General features: G+C 60.9%; 2 protein-coding genes across 2 annotated transcripts; both read left to right on the forward strand.

Annotated features, from left to right (window-relative positions):
• Window positions 1-87: 87 nt before the first annotated feature.
• GCC1 (GRIP and coiled-coil domain containing 1) lies at window positions 88-5,771 on the forward strand. Its single transcript, XM_075081765.1, has 3 exons — window positions 88-166; window positions 1,777-2,835; window positions 4,194-5,771. Exons 2-3 carry the CDS (start codon window positions 1,789-1,791, stop codon window positions 5,496-5,498), a joined length of 2,352 nt encoding a protein of 783 aa, XP_074937866.1. The 5' UTR covers window positions 88-166; window positions 1,777-1,788; the 3' UTR covers window positions 5,499-5,771.
• Window positions 5,772-10,916: 5,145 nt separating this feature from the next.
• LOC142057236 (uncharacterized) lies at window positions 10,917-16,659 on the forward strand. The gene is made up of 12 exons (XM_075092926.1): window positions 10,917-11,170; window positions 11,977-12,020; window positions 12,373-12,436; window positions 12,712-12,852; window positions 13,749-13,847; window positions 14,058-14,113; window positions 14,224-14,364; window positions 14,573-14,615; window positions 14,938-15,018; window positions 15,114-15,267; window positions 15,885-15,955; window positions 16,504-16,659. The coding sequence occupies exons 1-12, from the start codon at window positions 11,126-11,128 to the stop codon at window positions 16,657-16,659; spliced, it is 1,095 nt and encodes a 364-aa protein (XP_074949027.1). The 5' UTR covers window positions 10,917-11,125.
• Window positions 16,660-17,203: the final 544 nt, after the last annotated feature.

Consider the following 17,203-nt stretch of genomic DNA (forward strand, 5'->3'; position numbering starts at 1 on the left):
TTTGACCACACCCCTTCCCAGCTTCCCTCCGCCCTCTCTGTGCCCGCGCATGTGCGGTGCCTGTCCGGCGGTGGTGGGCGCGGTGTCGGGTGGAAGTGACGTCTGGCGGAAGTGGCTGCGCGGCGCTCTGCGCGTGCGCGGCGGCGGCTGCGGCTGCTGGCCGGAGGTAAGGCTTCCGGTACCGCCGCGGCTCCCCACGGCACCCCACGGCCACTCGTGACACACCCCGCACCCTCCAGCCCCCGCCCCGGCCCCGCCGACTCCCCTGCCCCGCCGGCCTCTCCGAAACTGCACAAAGTCCCTATGGGCCCTCCCCTGGACCCCCTCCCCGCCCCTCGGGCCCCCACGGCCACCCGTGATTCTTCCCCCCGGGTCCCCGCCACGGCCCCGCAGCCTTCCCTGCCCCGCCGGCCTCTCTGCCACTGCAGAGAGCTACAGTGTCCCCTCTGACCCACGGACCCCCCATGTCCACTAGTGTCACCCACTCCTCCCCCGGGCCCCTCCAGTCCACGCCCCGCAGCCCCTCCTGCCCCCAACGGTCTCTCTCCCACCGTCCCGCAGCCTCTTCACCTCAACGGCTACCCCCAGCAACCCCCCCTCCGCGGTGTCCCCATCCCACCGTGTCCCCTCCTCCTGCGACTTCTCTGGCCCCGGATGCCCCTACCCCGGCACCCCGCGGCAGCACCCCTGCAGTGGGACACACACCCCCACCCGCCCCGTGAGCTGCCGTGGGGACCCCCGCGAGCCGGAGCCCCGCACCTGGAGCTGGCAGCGGGTGGGTGACCTTCGCAGCTGTGCTGCCGAGGGACGGGCCAAGAGGTTGTTTCTCTTGAAAAGTAAAAATGGAGCCGTTGAAGGATGTAAAACACCCCCTACTGATGGGAGGAGGAGCGGCTGCGGAGTCAGATATTGTTGTACGAGGCGTTAAAGTGTTTTCTCTGGCTTTGGCTGGGAAGGTTGAGCATCTGAGTTGTGGCAGGAGCGCGTTGCCCCTCGCTACCTGCACACGAAGCACTGCGGCGCCTGGGGCGCATGGGCGCTTTGCGGGGTTCAAGGCGTGGTGATGGCATTGCAGAGTCGTTAACTGTGTGGTGTCCTGGGGGGGTCGGGGTGAGGGTCCTGCTTACCTGCGTACTTCTGCCAGTGGCAGATCATAGAATCATTAAGGTTGGAAAAGACCTCTAGGATCAAGGCCAACCACCAACCCAACACCCCCAGGCCTCCTAAACCATGTCCCCAAGTGCCACGTCTGCATGTCCTTTGAACCCCCCCAGGGATGGTGACTCCCCCAATTCTCTGGGCAGCCTGTGCCAATCCCTGACCACTCTGGCAGGGAAGACATTTTCCCTCATCTCCAACCTAAACCTCCCCTGACTCAGCCTGAGGCCGTTTTCTCTCGTCCTGTTGATTGTTACTTGGAAGAAGAGACAGCCCCCCCCTCACTCCAGCCCCTCTCAGGCAGCTGCAGAGAGCAAGAAGGGCTCCCCTCAGCCTCCTCTTCTCCAGGCTAAACCCCCCCAGCCCCCTCAGCCGCCCCCCAGCACACTTGTGCTCCAGACCCTGCCCCAGCCCCGCTGCCCTTCTCTGGACACGCTCCAGCCCCTCAAGGGCCTTCTTGTCCCGAGGGGCCCAAACCTGAGCCCAGCATTCGAGGTGGGGCCTCCCCAGGGCCAAGCACAGGGGCCCCATCCCTGCCCTGCTCCTGCTGGCCACACCAGTGCTGATACATGTGCCTTTGCTGCTCATTTAGCCTTTGTGCTGTTTTTCTCCTTTCAGATTGCCTGAATCATGGAGAAGTTTGGCATGAACTTTGGAGGTGGCCCGAGTAAAAAAGATCTTCTAGAGACTATTGAATCACAGAAGAAGCAGCTTCTTCAGTACCAGATTCGGCTGAAGGATGTCGTCAGAGCCTACAAGAGCCTGCTTAAAGAGAAGGAAGCCTTGGAAGCCAGCTTGAAAGTACTGTCCGTGTCTCACGAGGCAGACATTGGCTTGAGCGGTGGTCAGCCTGCATCTGTGGCCAGCTCCAGCTCTTCCTTTGCCGATTCCGCTGACGACAGGAGCTCGGTTCACAGCGAAGATAGCGTGGGGACGGCTACCAGTGCAGACACTGCTGCCAGTCTGGCCAGCACCAAGGGCGAACCAGGGCCCGAGGATGACAAGCCCACGGCCGCCACTTCCTCTCTTAAATCAGAAGAGACGAGCGGTTCAGAGAGCGGCGTCAGCACGAGCAGCGGGGATGTGCCATCTGCTGCTAGCGAGGCTGATAAAAGAGTGCTCCAGCTGAAGACCCAGCTGGCCACTTTGACCAGTGCTCTGTCAACCGTCACGCAGGAAAAGTCCCGCATGGAAGCCTCCTACCAAGCAGACAAGAAGAAGATGAAGCAGGATCTGGATGACGCCATTAAGAAAGCAGAGGGTGAGACCGAGAAGCTGGAGGCAGAGCTGAAGTCTGTCCAGGAACAGCTAGCCGAGACCAAAGCCCGTCTGATCACGCAGCAGCATGACCGAGCCCAAGAACAGAGCGACCATGCCGTCATGCTGCGAGAGCTACAGAAGCTGCTGCAGAACGAGAGGGCTTTGCGCCAGGACGCGGAGCTGAAGCTGGAGGAGACCAGGGAGACGTTGGCCGGCAGGGCGTGCATGGCTGACCGTGCGGAGGGGTACGAGCTGCAGATCAAGCAGCTGAGCCAGGAGGTGGAAGACCTGAAAAGAAAGCTGCAAGCTGTTCAGGAGGAGAGCAACAAGCCGGACCCCCGGGTACAGGATCTGCAGGAGGAGATGGCCAGCCTTAAAAACCACTTCCAAGTGCAGCTGCTGCAGGAGATGAGGAAGGTAATTCCCTGCCCAGGCCCTGGAGCAGCTCGCTCTGTGGGATGTATCAGCAGCGACTGGGGCAGGGTTTGAGGCTGGAGGAGCACAAATTCCCCTTTCTGGTCCTGCAGAGTCCAAGAGATTTGAAATAAATGAGAGCATCATGGCTTTGATGGGATGATAGTCCCTGAGGAAAATAAAAGCTGTTTGTGATACAGCAAATAAATCATTAGTCAGGGGGCGGTGGCCATTGGATCTGGGAGCAGCCTTTGAGGTGATTACGTGGTGACTGTCCTCCACGGTGTCATTTGGTTCCGAACGTGTTACTGTGCGGCCTGACAGTGCCTGGGCTTGGGAGGAGAGACCATTCCTCTGACCCGCTACGGGTGGTCTTGTCTCGTAAAGTACGTAAGTGCAATGCAAGGTACAATTCCCGGAGCTCATAGAAAGGAAATACCTTCAAACTAACCTTCTCCAGTGAAGCTCAGTGTGCGCTAGGGAAGGAAGAGGGTAAATACAGGAGAAAGGCTCTAGCCTGTGTGCGTGCAGGGGGAGAGTGAAGAGCAGGAAAGAGGGATGTGGTGGAAAAGAGGAACCTTTGTAACTCTGTGGGTTGTGGGGCAACGTACTCCGGGGCTGGCATCGGGGGTGAGGCACCAGTAACTGAACTTGCATCTGGAAACGCTCTGGAATGGGGATCTTCCTCATCTCCTTGCACTCTGGAGCAAGGTTTCTTCTTTCTAATCTGAAGCGTCAGGCTGATTTAATGCAATTTAATGCCTCTTTTTTGGAAGTGGTCACTAACAGCCTCTCTCTGACAGAGGTCACGGTGACCCAACTCTGGCTGCGTTTTAGTTCACGATGGTGATTGTCAAGTGCTGTCGTTGTCCAGGGTTCTTATTAGTCAGTCACTAAGTAGCTGTAAAAACTGAATGCCAGGTGTTTGCTGTAGCTGCTCAGAAACCAATGAATTATATTAATATCAGTGCAACAGAAAGTGGCATTTAAGTAAATTGCAGTTAGATGTATGAAGGCTTTTAGAGCGCACATGTGTTTTAAAAAAACCCTGTAGCAGATTGTGATGTGAGTTTGTTGCTTCCCACCCCCGGCACACCTACAGCACTGCAGAGAATGCTGGTAACGGGAACTCTGCAGAGCAGGGAACAAAAGCAGAAATGCTTTTCGTTCACTTTATCCCAAAATAAACAAATATCCAAAAGGGCCAAGCCAGTGTGGTGGCTTGTACGGGACTCTGGGGAAAGGCTGCTCCTGCACTTGGAGTTCAGCAGAGCGGAATTAAGCCCCCTGTAAACCGCAGCCCTCCTGCCCAGAGCGCTGAGCTAATCTAATCTAACCCCGCCGTGTCTCTCTGCTCGCAGACCGCACAGGCAGAGGAGCAGCTCCGCCAGCACGCCCAGATGGAGGAGCGGCGAGTGGCCGACCTGGAGGGCCAAGTCTCCGAAGTGTCAGAACTACTCGGGACTTACGAAAAAGCCAAGCAGAAAGACCAAGCGGTCATTCAGAAGCTGAAGGACCGCATTGTACAGTTGGACCTGGAGAACAAAACCCTGGCCATTGCTGCCTCCAGCCGATCCCCTGTTGATATCCACGTGGAAGAAGCCAATCTTGACGTAAATGTTCTAAAGGATAAAATGGAGAAGCTGAAGAAGCTCTTGCAGGCGGCAGCTAAGAAGAGCCAGCCCGCTCTGGACATCGAGAAGCTGTGTGAGCTGGAACTGCCGAAGGGCACTGAGGCTGGGGATGGTGAGAAGGCCACTGCTTTGTACTATCAGCAGGAGCTGAAGCAGCTGAAGGAAGAGTTTGAAAGGTACAAGATGAGGGCACAAGTGGTTCTCAAGAACAAGTCGGCCAAAGACTGCAATCTGGCGAAAGAACTGGAGGAAGCTCAAGAGCAGCTGGCTGACCTGAAAGAGAAATACGTTGTGCTTCAGCTGTCCTCTGATGAAATGGAGAAGCAGCACCGGCAAGACATGGAAGCCAAGAAGCAAGAGTTGTCCCAGCTGCAGCAAATTCATAGGCAGGAGTTAGAGCGATGTCAGCTGGACTACAGGGAGCGGGCACTGAAGCTGGAGGAGGAGATGCACAAGCAGCGGGACCGAGCACTGGCGGTGCTGGCAGAAAAGGACCAAGAGCTGGAGCAGCTGAGATCTGTCATGTTGCCTTACGGGCTTCAAGGATCCAAAAACTACCTACTGTCAGGGACCGACGTTACTAGCAACGACTCACCGGGTAACGATTCTTCGGAGATTCTCCCCCAGGCTCTTCACCTCTCCGCCACCAGCGAGCCCACCTTCTTCTTGTACGCGGAGCAGCTGGCTCGCAAAGAAGTGGAGATTGTAGCGCTGAGGAAGCAGAAGCACAAGCTGGAAATGCAAGTTCACCAGCTCCAGGAGAAAATCTTGGTTGAGGAGGAGAAGCACCAGGAAGAGGTATCTGCACTTCAAAGCGAAATTGAGAAGAATTTCAGAGATAAGAGCAGGGAGGGAGCCAACCTGGAGTACCTCAAGAACATCGTCTATAGATTTTTGACACTGCCAGATTCCCTTGGCCGCCAGCAGACTCTAACTGCCATATTGACTATTCTGCATTTCAGCCCAGAAGAAAAGCAGACTATTACAAAACAGTCGACTTACAGCAGCTGGTGGCTTTCTGGGAAGAGATGAGATGGTAGCTTTTATTCCAAACTGCTTTTGCACAGTAACACGTTTCTGATGATTAACTAAGACCGCTTCACTTGTGGCGTAACCTCTTTCCAGCCGGGCGATGGAGCAGGGAGCTTTCAGCAAAGAATTGGGCTTAAACTAGTGCTCTTGGCACTAATTTGAAGTAGAATTGTGCCAACTGTTCCGGTAGGACCACAGCGCTCTCTTGCTCTCTGGTGGGAGAATTTGCTCTGAGTTGGAACTTGATTTTAAAAAAATAATAATTTGAAGATACTGATGCTTTTTTTTAAACACAATTTTTAAAAGATCCCTACCTGTCAGGCATGGGGTGAGGAGCTCGGTTAGAGTGGAACTTGCTCGTATCTTCAAACACCAGACAGGCTTGTGATTCAAAAGATGTAAAGGGGAGGGGGGAAACACTTAACATGGTGCTAAAATAAGACAAAGAGCTGAAACCCCGCAAGAAGGATGAGTCTTAACTACCAGCATCATCCAAATGCGGAAAACCTTGAACAATTTCTCAAAAGTTTGGAGTTTTTTAACTTAGAGCCAAATTTATACCAGTGGATACAGCAGCTCCTCGTAGCACCGGGGACCATCCGATGGCACTGCGTGTTACAGCGTGCCCTCGGTGTTGACCAGGGATTCTCTCTGCAGCTACCAGTTTCCCAGGAAGGAGGAAAGATCTCCAAAAAATTAACAGCCTGAGCCCTTGTAACTGCGGGGGTGCAAGCAGCGATTCCCCAGCAGGGCCAAACCAGCAGGCGCTCTGTAGCAGTTCTTTAGAGCAGACATCGGAGCCTTCTGACCCTCTTTGAGGCGGGAACCATGGTGCTGCAGAAAACAGAGGAAAGGCTGGAATAGGCACGTTGACCCTTCAGCAGCCATTTTCTTAGCATTTGGGAGTTTTGGTGAGATTTTGGATATTCCGCAGTGGTGTTTTTGGGAGCGTTTTGGGAGCGAGGCATTGCCCCTGCTGGGATAGAAGCAGCAAGCAGCAGCGAGGGGCAGAAGTGAACAGCTCTGGGGACGGAGTGTGCCCTGGGCTTGCAGTAAAAACTGCGTGAGGGCGAAGATCGGGCCTGCTGCTGCGCAGACCTTGAGGGTTTTGCGTAACCCTTGCGAATTGGTGAGCACAGCAGGAAGGAAGCCAAAATATTTTGAAACACCTCAGGCTTTGAGGGACCGCCGTCAGCTCCGCGCTGGCACGCCTGCCTTGTGCGGTGGTGCTCCGGATCTGCCGGCTCCCGACGCCTTAGACCCGGAATGACTGGGCTGGAAGCCCTGGCTCGGTGGCGAGGTGGCTGTAACAGCTGTTTTGGGAATGGTTGCAAGACTTAAAACCAGAGCGTGTGTTTTGAATATCGGTGGACTGTGAGAGAAGGGTCAGGGCCTCGGGGGGCTGCGGCGTGCAGCTGTGGGTGTGCTGGCGGAGCTGCCAGCTCCTGCCCCTGAGCTGGGGAGGGCAGCTGGCGGGCTCCATGCAAGGCCAGCGCTGGCATGAGCAGACTCCTCTCTGCTCTGCTGGGGCAGGAATCTGACTTTCCTTTTGTGGTTTCAGCTCTGTGCTCAGGTGCCTTGAGGGCTGACAGGCTGAGGAGGGGGAACGTGCTGTTTCCCCCTCAAAGCCCGTGTTTTCACCGGTCGCAGGGCTAGGGCAGCCACCGGCTTTACCCTGTTGCCTTCCCTTTGCCTTCTGTCTCCCCTCTGCCAGGCTGATGGTTGAGACAAGGGAAGCAGCCCCCTGTCTGGAAGGACAGGCTGAGTCCCTGGGGATCTCCCCAGCCGGTCCCCTGGGTACCGGGGCCACTAGAGGGCACCCACCAGTTGCCCAGTCCTCAGGGAAAGGGACCCTAGGGTGCAGCATCCCTCCCGCTGCAGCCAGCCCGGGCACTGCCAGGGCCTGCTCCCCCGGGACAGGACCCGCCTCTGAGAAGTGACGCACAGGGAGAGCAGCAAGTGGCACGCGGAGGCTCAGCGACCACCGCCGAGGCTGGGTCCTGCCTGGTCCACATGGCCGGGGGGCAACGCTGCATCTCAGGGCAGCTCGCGTGGGGGCTTTGACTCCCGCAGGTGGGAGAGGTTCTGTGGGGTCAGCGGGGCGGGTCTCTCTGTCCCAAACGCTGTCGGCTGCAGCGAGCTGCTCTGGAGGTCTGGGGGAGGGCGCCGAGGCTTTCTGTAACAAAGGTCTTGCAAGGTTGGGAGGAATTGAAATGAGTACAGCAGCTATTGTGTGTCCAGTGCTGCCTGTGGGCATTAAGTCACCCGAAATGGGAAGGAGCATCTCTGTGAGGCCGGAAGAGCCGTGCTGACTGGATCTCCTGGAGAAGCGCCCGTCAGGAAGCGTTTGTGCTGGTATTTAAATGGTCACTACTCTCTGAAAACCTGGGAGGGATGTTTTGCTTCCAGAGATGCTGGGCGGTTGCCTGCAGCCCTGGCAACTGGCTACTCCCAGCTGTGCTTTTACCAAAGCTTCGAGAGCTTTCTCATCTGCATAGGCAAAATCTCACCTCAGGTTTTTTTTCATGCACCTGCTTTGTTTTTAATTAAAGCTTGGCTGCTGAAGCACAACTTCCCAGTCCCAGAGTACAGGGAAAGTGTTTGTAAACACTGACATTAAATCTTGTTATAACAATCCCCAGGCTTCTCCCAGGTCCCAGAGCCGAGTTAAACAGGTTGATTTAGCAGCTCTCGATGCCGAGCTGCCCGGGGAGGCCTTGGCGCAGCCTGGGCAGCTCTTTGGGAGGGAGCTGCTGCGCCTCCGGGCAGCGCCGTCGCCGTCAGCAGCTCACACCAGCCTAACCGGGTTGATGAGCTGTCGCTGCTCCGGCCGGACGAGCCCCGCTGCTCAGCAGGGGTACGTGCTGCTCGCTCCTGAGTGCACGGTCCTTGCACGGCTGCAGCTTTGCAGCGGCTGCTGTTTTACCGGCGCGTGCCCCGGCACACGTGGCGAGGCCGGCACGGCGTGCGCTGTTTCTCTCGCAGAGGAAGTGGGCTCTGAGAGGCCGCAGGAGCGAGCGGGGCTCCCCAGCCGCTGCACCCTTCCCCGCCTCGCAGCATCTCGGCACAGGGAGCCTGCGAGTGCCTCTGCAATTCAAGTGCCTGGGATGCGCGGAGAGCTTTAGCAGCTGAGCAGGACGGAGTCTTTTCCCCTCTCAGTGCTGTGCCAGCGGTCCTTTCCTTGTCCTGTCAGTGGCCGAGTTCCCTGGAGCCCGCTCCACAAATCCCACCTCGCTGGAGGTGAGGGCAGCGCTCCGGCTAGCGCAACCCTCGGTGCCAATTTCTCCTCAAAAACTCCTCAGGGGAGGCATGCCCCAGGCAGGAGCTGCGCCTGCCGGAGGTCTCGGGAGGGGATGGCAAAGCCAGCAGTTCCTCGTGCTGGCGTGGACTTTGCCTCTGCGCAGAGGCCAGGCTGAGAGCATCAACGCTTGGTCCCGCGCAGGCTCCACGTGCTGCTCTGATGAAGGCAACTGGATAGAAATTGGAGAGTTTGTTCCAGGGAGTGTTTGGTTTTGGGCTCCTCGGCTTCTGAGCAGTTGTCAATGACGCGTGCGTTGGCTCAGCCGAGATCTGCTGAGAAGAGCCCAGTGTCTGGTCCTGGTTTGAAAAGCTCAAGTGGTGCCTCTGAAACCACAGGCGTTGCTCAGAATCCTACCCCGCAGGAGTGGGAGCCGTTCCCACAACGGCTGAGGATGATGGTGCTTCCTCCTGCTTCGGCTTCGCTGCACAGGCTGAGGGGATCCCTGCCCCCCCTTTGCCTTGTGCTCTTCTGGAAGAGCCTCTGCCTGGAGAATGAAGCAACCCAGAAGGGATCCCCAGTGGCGCTGGGTTTTCTGGTGGTTGTCAGATGCAGCGGGACCCACCCTGCTGTCCCAGGAGCACTGTGAGGTGGCTCTTGCCCACCCGCACGTCTGGGGTCCTTCTGTGGTCCTGGGCAGGAAAAACTGCGAGCCAAGCTGGAGAGAGACGGGCCGGCAGGGAGGTTGCAGCCGCGGCAGGGAGGATGAGGAGGGAGCAAACTGGGGTCCAGCTGGGGCCACGCGAGCCGCTGCTCAGTGGCCGCCAGGGCCTGAGGAGCATTTCCTCACCTGATGGAGGAAAAAGGGAGCAGCCACAAAGGAGGCAGCTGGGAGCTGTGGGGGAACACCTCCGTGCACTGCCGAAGCGAGGTCCTCTGCATTGCTGTCAACCTTGTGGAGCTCTCCTGGTGCAATTCCTTTCTCTGTTCCCCTGCAGCCCCTCTCCCGACTCCTTCTTCCCTCAGACCTTCCCCCACATCCCTCCCTCTTTCTTCATCCAGCCAATACCATTCAAAATAAAACAAAAAAAAAACCCTCTTTGAAGGGTAAGTCTGCTGTTTGGTGCCCTGTGGTTTCAGAGCTGAGCCGCGCGTGGGCTGGCTGCCGGCGTGTGCTCACGCAGCTTTGCCCTCGGCTTCCCTCGGCACGCCGCCGCAACTGGCTGCCCCGGGGGCCTGACCCCCTTCTCTCGGGGTCCTGCTGCGCCCTCAAAGCATGGTGCAAACAGCAGCGTGTTACATTTGCTGCTGGGCTGTAAGAAATGCCTTTCCCTCTCCCTCTGAGGGGGTTTGATGAGCTGTCCCGGGGTGGAAGGAGGTGGCGGGGCTGTGGCGCTGGGGGCAGCGACCTCAGCCCTGCTGCGAGCTTGGCCCCGCTCCCTGTGCACCCCAGCTCACCTTGGCGCCACGCGAGCGCCCTTTCCCCACGCTGGGCACGTTTTTACCAGTATTTCATGTGTCTACACAGCTGTGTGCCAGCTCCTGCTGATGGCATCCCTCTGGATAAAGGCGCAGCAAGTTCCTTCGCACCACATCTGAGCCCCTTGTGTTGTCGGGGGCCACCACGGCTGCGGTTGCCCTCCCCGGCGTGGCGGTGGCCTGCGGGGCAGCTGGCCCAGCCAGCACCTTTCCCCCTTCCAGCAGCCTTTCTCCTGCTCTCGGCAGCATCTCCTGTGTGCATGTGGGCTTTCCCTCGTAGAGCTGCCTGCCGCAAGCAACCAGCGGGGCCGTGTCATGGCCGCATCCTGCGGAGGCACCTGCGCCAAGCCCTCCTGTCGCCCTGTCCCTGCTCGTGCCTGACCTGGTGTTGGCGGAGCCTTTTTCTGTGCCTCAGTTTATCCTTTTAGCAAGGAGAAGCCTGCCCGCGCCTGTAGCAGCAGATGAGGGGATGCCTGTCCCTGGCTGCACGTGCTGGTTGGCAGCAGACGAGGCAGCCGCGAGGCACGGGATGGAGAAGGGCCAGGCTCACGCCTGCACCCCGGCACCCACCAGGAGCCGAGCGTCTTGCGTTCGCACCCCGCAGAGCGCAGGAGGGAGGTGCGAAGGAGGCTGCCGCGTGTCTGCCTGGGCTCCATGAGCACGAGGGGCTGATCCCTGCTCGCAGGCAGCAGCCTGCGCGTCGGTGGGGAAGCTCCTGCCGCCCCAGCCAGGCAGGTTTCTCCGGCTGTGCCGTGCAGGCAGAGCCGCCGCCGTGGCTCACAGAAGGGGTGCGGAGGGAACCCAGCCGGCAGCAGCTGCAGGAGCTGCTCCGGTGCAGCTGGCCGGGCTCCAGGCTGTGCCTGGTGGCAGAGGGGAGGCAGGAAGGTGCCCGGCTCCGAGCTGCCCGGCCATGGCGAACGACGAGGAGCACCCGTCGGCTCTCTCAGATAACCAGGTAAAGGTGTGTGCGTGCGGGAAACCCTCTGCGGAGACCAGGGAGAGCTGCTGCAAAATGCTGCAGACCCTGTTCAGGCCTCCCCTGCGAGCTCTGGCCAAGGGGGCTTCACTCACGCCAGAGATGGGGGGCAGCACTCTGGGGGTGCTGCAAAAGGCAGCCACAGCTGCCAGCAAAGGGGTTCCAGCTGCCCGGCCCGGGGCTTTGCAGGCTTGTGCTTGCTGGTGCCTGAGCGACGCTTCCCGGGGCGGCTGCTCCTGCTCGCCTGTCTCTGCGTGACTCACCGGGCCCTGGGAGCCGTCCGGCGCTGGCGTTCTCACCAGTCCCTCCACGGCAGCCCCACGCTGCACTCTCGGGGAGCTGATCTCAGCAGCACGGCCCGGAGTGGGACGCAGCTTCTTGGCGCTCCCCAGCCCTGGGCGAGGGAAACCCAGGTGCTGCGGTGAGGTGAGCTCAGGAGGATGCAGCAGGGAAACCTGCTCACACAGCCACCGCCACCGGGCCTGCCCCATGCAGCAGCACCGCGGGGCTGGCAGGGAACAAGCCACTGGCCCCTCTGTTTGCCCACCACCAGTGAAGGGCTCCGGCCCCCGGGCACAGCCTCTCAGGGAAGACACCTTTTTTGCCTCGGCTCTGCCCGTGCCACAGTGACGCATGGCACCAGCTGCCCACTGCTGCTTTGGCGGGAGTGAGTTGGCCATGCCTGGGGCTCCACGTCCTCCCACGCCGTGGGGCAGCCGAAGCTCCCGCTGTGGCCCCGCCGCAGGACGCTGGAGCCCACGCTTCTCTCCGTCTCTCTCCCTCAGGTCTTCGTGCTGACGTGCATCTACCTGCCGGCCTCGCTGCTGAGGTGGGTTCTGCCCCCCGGCCCTGTGGCCACAGCTGAGCCCTGCAGTGCTGGGGGGCAGCAGCAGCCGTAGCCCTGCCTGCACGTAGCCTCTTGTCGCACTTGCAGCTGCTTGGACCCCAACGCTGGGACGTGGGGCTCTGGCGTCGCACCAGCCCGGGTCTCTGCCCCACCCCATTGCCTCTGTAGGGAGGGGACCCCCCTTGCCCACCAACCCCCTGGCCCTGCCAGCCCCTGCCTGTCTCAGGGGATGCTGAGCACAGGATCCCCGCTGGGATGGGTTCAGTGGGAAGCTGCTGTGCTGAGGCACCAACTGCTCTGCTGGGACGTTAACTGGCAGCCTGGTCTCTTCCAGCCTCCTGGGCAGTGGATCAGTCCTCGCTGTCACCTCCCGGCGGAGGCGATGCTGCCACATCCAGGTGAGCACACCCAGCTCCCGGGGGGCAGGGACAGGTCTGGGCCCCAGCTAAGCCGGAGGCAGAGCCGCTGCAGCAGGGCTTAATGCGCAGTGGGACTCGGGGAGGGGGCAAGAGACGCAGGACACTCGCACCAGCCTCCCCTGAGAGCAGCGGGTCCCAGCTCTGCTCCCGGACGGTCTGGGGAGGGCCACGGCAGCTCTGCAGAGCTGGGGGGGGGGCTGCTGCTGCCAGGGTGATGCTGCCAGTCAGAGCTAACGCTGTGTCCCGTCCCCCAGCTTCGCCCCCTTTTCCTCCTCGCCCTGGCAGATTTCCTGGCCGCTGCTGTGGTGCTGAGCACAGCCACCATCCAGCTGCTGCCAGCCCCGCTCTTCATCCCAGCGTACGCTGCCTGCCCTTACGGACTGATGCTGGCCACGGTAAGAGAGTCAGCTCGCACCATGGCTCACATGAGAGCTGAGACCCACCTGTGGGCTGGAGTGTCCCTGGGGAAGCCCCTGGGTGAGGAACAATTTTTCCTGCCAAGAAATGGCTCCTGTTCCCCATCACCGCCCTGAGCCACCATGGCTGGTTCCTTGGGGAAACATGCCCAGTGTTTCTCCCCAGCCCTGGTGAGGCAAGTGCTGCATCCCCCCAGCAGCATCCACTCACCCCCACCGTGCCCTGCTGCCAGCTCTGGGAGGGTGAACCCAAATGCAGCTGCTCACGTGTGCCAGAGCAAAGCAGAGCACGGCTCTCACCGGTGCGGATGTGCTCTCGCCGTCGTACCCGAACTCACCCGGCACCCGCGGCTCCACCGGCTCCTCCCCGCCCTGCCTGGTGCACAAACCCCGCAGCGGGCAGTGCCGCTTCCCTCCTGCCCCAGGCTCATCCTGCGGGTGACAGGGCCTTTGCCTCAGCCACGCACAGGGACAGGGACCCTGCAGGAGGGGCTCAGCATCGTGGGGCCAGCTCTGCGCCAGCCTGGTTGCACAGCACACAGGGCAGCCATCACCGCAGTCGCAGGTCTGCTGAGCAGACGCGGGGGCAGAGCCCTGTCTGTGCCACCTCGAGCCCAGCATGGACAGATGGACCCGGGTGGTCAGTGCCGCCTGCCCTGCTAAAGCCACCGGACAGAGGCCACCTGGTCCCCCTCCCCAGGGTGGGCGCAGGGAGAGCACGAGGCCGTTTGCTGTGTGTCTCAGAGCCGTTCCCTTGCTGCGTGGCTGCTGCGGGCACAGCAGGATGTCAGGGTGCAGAGCACGAGAAGGGAGGGGAGAAGGTGCCTTTGGGGCACTGGGCACAGCAGGACCCCGCTCTCCCTCTCCTCTCCCAGACCTTCTACGCGGTCTCGTTCCTGATGGTTGTGGTCTATGCGTATGAAGCCTACCGCACTGTCCACGGCTGGAGAGCCTGGCACGTGGCCGCTCTGCAGGTTGGTGACCCCCAGATGTGGTGATGCCGAGCATCGCCCTTCCCACGCACAGCCATGCCAGCCCTGTGAGGACCCGGGGAACAGCGGCCGACCCCTTTCCCTGGGCCTTGGTGCCTTCCCCTGCACCCCGTGTCCTGGCGGAGCAGGGCTGGAGCCTCGAGCGGCTGTGAGACCTGCAGCCCCAGGTCACCAGCAGTTTCCTCCCTGCAGGAGAGGAGCGGGTGCCTGGAGAGCGCGTGGCAGGGGCTGCCCTACATCCTGGCCTGGTAGGTGCCAGCCACCGGCCCCGGCCCCCCTCCACCCTGAGCAGGGCTGCGGCACAGCGGCAGCTCTCCAGGGTGGGATGGATGCGCTCACCTCTGCCTCTCCCTGCAAGGCTGGTGCCGGTGCTCACGCTCCTGGGACAGCTGATCGCCCGTGGCACGTCCCTCACCGACATTGCGCCGAGACCCATCGAGCCCGTCGTGCCATGGAAAGGAAACGGCTCCCACGAGACCTACAGCCTTTACTGCTCCAGGTACACCGCCATCCTGCCACCCTGACCCTGGGAGGGGAGCCGGCCGTGGGCAATCCCCTCCCTTCCCAACGGGCTTGGGCACGCCGCAGCCCTGCAAAGGTCACCTCTGTGTGGTGGAGGCTTTGGCGTGGGGGAAGAAATCAAAAAATGCCCCAGGGACGATGCTGGGCCATTAGGGGACCACCACCAGCACCCTCTGTCCTTTCAGCTGCCTGCTCCTCATCCACCGTGCCCAGGACATCTGCTACAAGGTGAGCGCTGCTGGTGCCTGTCCGTCCCACTGCTCCCTTTCCCCATCTAGCAGATGCCGCTGCCCGGCGCTGCCAAGGGCGGGTGGGCTCAGAAGGACACTGGGAAGGCAGCGGGTCCGCGGTGCGTGGGCAGATGCCGCCAGGGGGACGGGGCAGGGGTGTCCCTGCTCGAGCAAAGCCAGAGGGGCAGCTCCCAGCTCTGGCAGTGCCCCGGCACTGCTGCTCCCACACCCCGGGTCTTGTGGCACAGCTTGGCCCTGCGGAAGGAACCGCTCGGGGCAGGGCTGGCCCGTGGCCCTGCTGATTTCCCCTCGCCTCTCAGTATGTAGGTAGGAAGGATGTGGGCCTGGAGGGGAAAATCATCTTCTTCGTCTACCTGCTGCTGGTGCTCAGCTGCTGCACGGTAAGCCGGCGGCACGGCACGGCACGGAGGGGCGAGCGCCGGGTCCAGCCGCAGCAGCCAGCGCGCCCCGGCTGACGCTGCTCCCCGCCGCCCAGCTCCTCTACCGCAGGGTGAAGCTCTGGTGCCAGAGGAATGCCGCGGCTCCCTTGCTGACCCTGGAGAAGGACAGCTTTGCCGGCAGGAGCATCCGCAGCGTCAGCAAAGTCTCTCACTACTTCCAGCTGGTTTTCCTGCTCTGCTGGGCGCCAGGCAAGTCAGCGTGGGGATGCCCCGCAGCCCAGGCAGGCAGGAGCTGCCACAACTCCTGCTCCAGCCCCTTCATCCCCGGGCTGAGGCAGCACCCAGGTCCAAGACAAGAGGCTTAGACTGAATAACTGCAAAGCCTCCGGGTGTCTGCAGGACCCCACGGCTGGGCAGACCCAGAACGAGAGGAGAGCCAGCCCCGATCACCGCCACCGAGTCCGACCAGTGGCTGGCTTAGCCCACCCTGCTCATAGAATGAGTTTTTTTTCCCAGCGGTATATCCTGAGCTGGAGGGTGGATCGTGTTCAGTGGACCTGCTTTTTAGCAATAGTTCATGCCCTTGGGGGCCCATTTGTGCTTTCAGCCTTACAGAAACCTGTGGCATTCTCATGCTCCCCGAGGGATTGTGTTGGGAAGAGCTTGATGATCCTAGAGGTCTTTTCCAACTTTAGTGATTCTATGACCTCGTCGTACACACACGTGCTTGTCCTTCGTGGCCCCTGTGCCATGGGAGCTAGGCTGTGACAGGGCAAGGGCATTTGCCGCTTGGAGAGGGAAACTGCAAATGAAGCATTATCAGAGAGAGGGAGACCAAGGGCTGTCTTTTTGTCTTCCATCTGCAGCCTTCCTCCTCACCCTCCTCTCCTTCACCAGCATCAAACCTGCCTCGGTTTTCATCCTCTATGTTGCTACAGTAAGTAAAAACCTGTTTCCCGGGCTCTGGAGCTGGGACGTTTGTCCCCACCAGATGTGTGAGCAGTGATGTGGGGGGCCCCTCTGCAACAGGGGTGCTGGGAGAGCTGTGCTGCCGCCGTGCTGGGCGAGGGGACTGGGAGCACACCGCTCCCTGCAAACCAGCGTGATGCCTCCCTGGGCAGGGTGAGCTCTGCGGGTGCTGCCACCGCGCCGCTGACACCCGACCAGGTGCCACCCAGGATGGACACGGGGCAAAGGCCCCTCCTGGTCCCAGCCCGGCTCTGCCGGGGCTCTTTCCCCCCAGTTTGGTGGTTGGTGTTTCGCTCCTCGGCTCTGCCCAGGTGCCTCCCTAGTTTTAGCTGACCGTGCCAAGAGGACGGGCAGCGCCTGTGCCCCTGTGTCGCCCTGCCTGCGCGCACACGCGGGCTGATCCCATGCGGCTCCTCTCCGGCACGGAGAGGGCGATGGGGTTTGCCGCGCTCCTGCAGCGCAGGGCGGCCCAGGGGCAGGTAAAGGCAGCCCTCACCGCTGCCCTCTCTCTCGCAGGCCCTCACCGTCTCCCTCCAGGGCTTCCTGCACAGTTTGGTCTACGGCTGGCTGAGGCAAAACTTCCGTCAGGAGGCGGTGGGCAAGAGACCTTCCCTGCAGCACCCCCGGGGCCTCAAGGCTTTCTACGACGAGTCCCTGGGGGCCATTCCCTAGGCTGCCACCTCGTCCTGGTGCCTCCGGGCTGCCAAAGCCTCAGCAGGATCTGCACATCCCCGGCAGTTCCCCGCAGCCCCTCCGTAGCCAGGCAGGATCCCTCTGGACTTGGCCCTTCGTGCCCGGAAAGGTTTGAGCAAGGCGCAGGCAGCGCTGGGCAGGTTTCCGACGCGGCGGGGGGCTGCAGTGGCTCTGCCCCGGTGGGAAGCCCACCAGAAGCCCCTCGCTGCTGGAGGCAGCCCGACTTCCCGCCGCCTGCACCATGCAGGCAGCACAACCACAGGCGGATGCTGCACAGGAGATGGACCATGGGAGGTGGGACAGGAGCTCTCTGGAAGAAGGATGCCCCTGTTCTGCACCACGAACGGCTCGGCTGTTGGCAGCAGCAGGGCTCTGCAGGCTCCTGAGCATCGGGGTGCCGTGGGAGGGGGCTGGTGCCACGCACACCGTTTGGCAACCCCTAGAGCTTCCAGCAACTCAACATCGACAGCGACTATCCTGGGGAAGGTGGCAGCTCTATTTTTTCAGTCTTGTTTCAGTGTTA

Source organism: Phalacrocorax aristotelis, chromosome 1 (genome assembly GCF_949628215.1).
Source record: "Phalacrocorax aristotelis chromosome 1, bGulAri2.1, whole genome shotgun sequence".
NCBI classification, from domain to species: domain Eukaryota; kingdom Metazoa; phylum Chordata; class Aves; order Suliformes; family Phalacrocoracidae; genus Phalacrocorax; species Phalacrocorax aristotelis.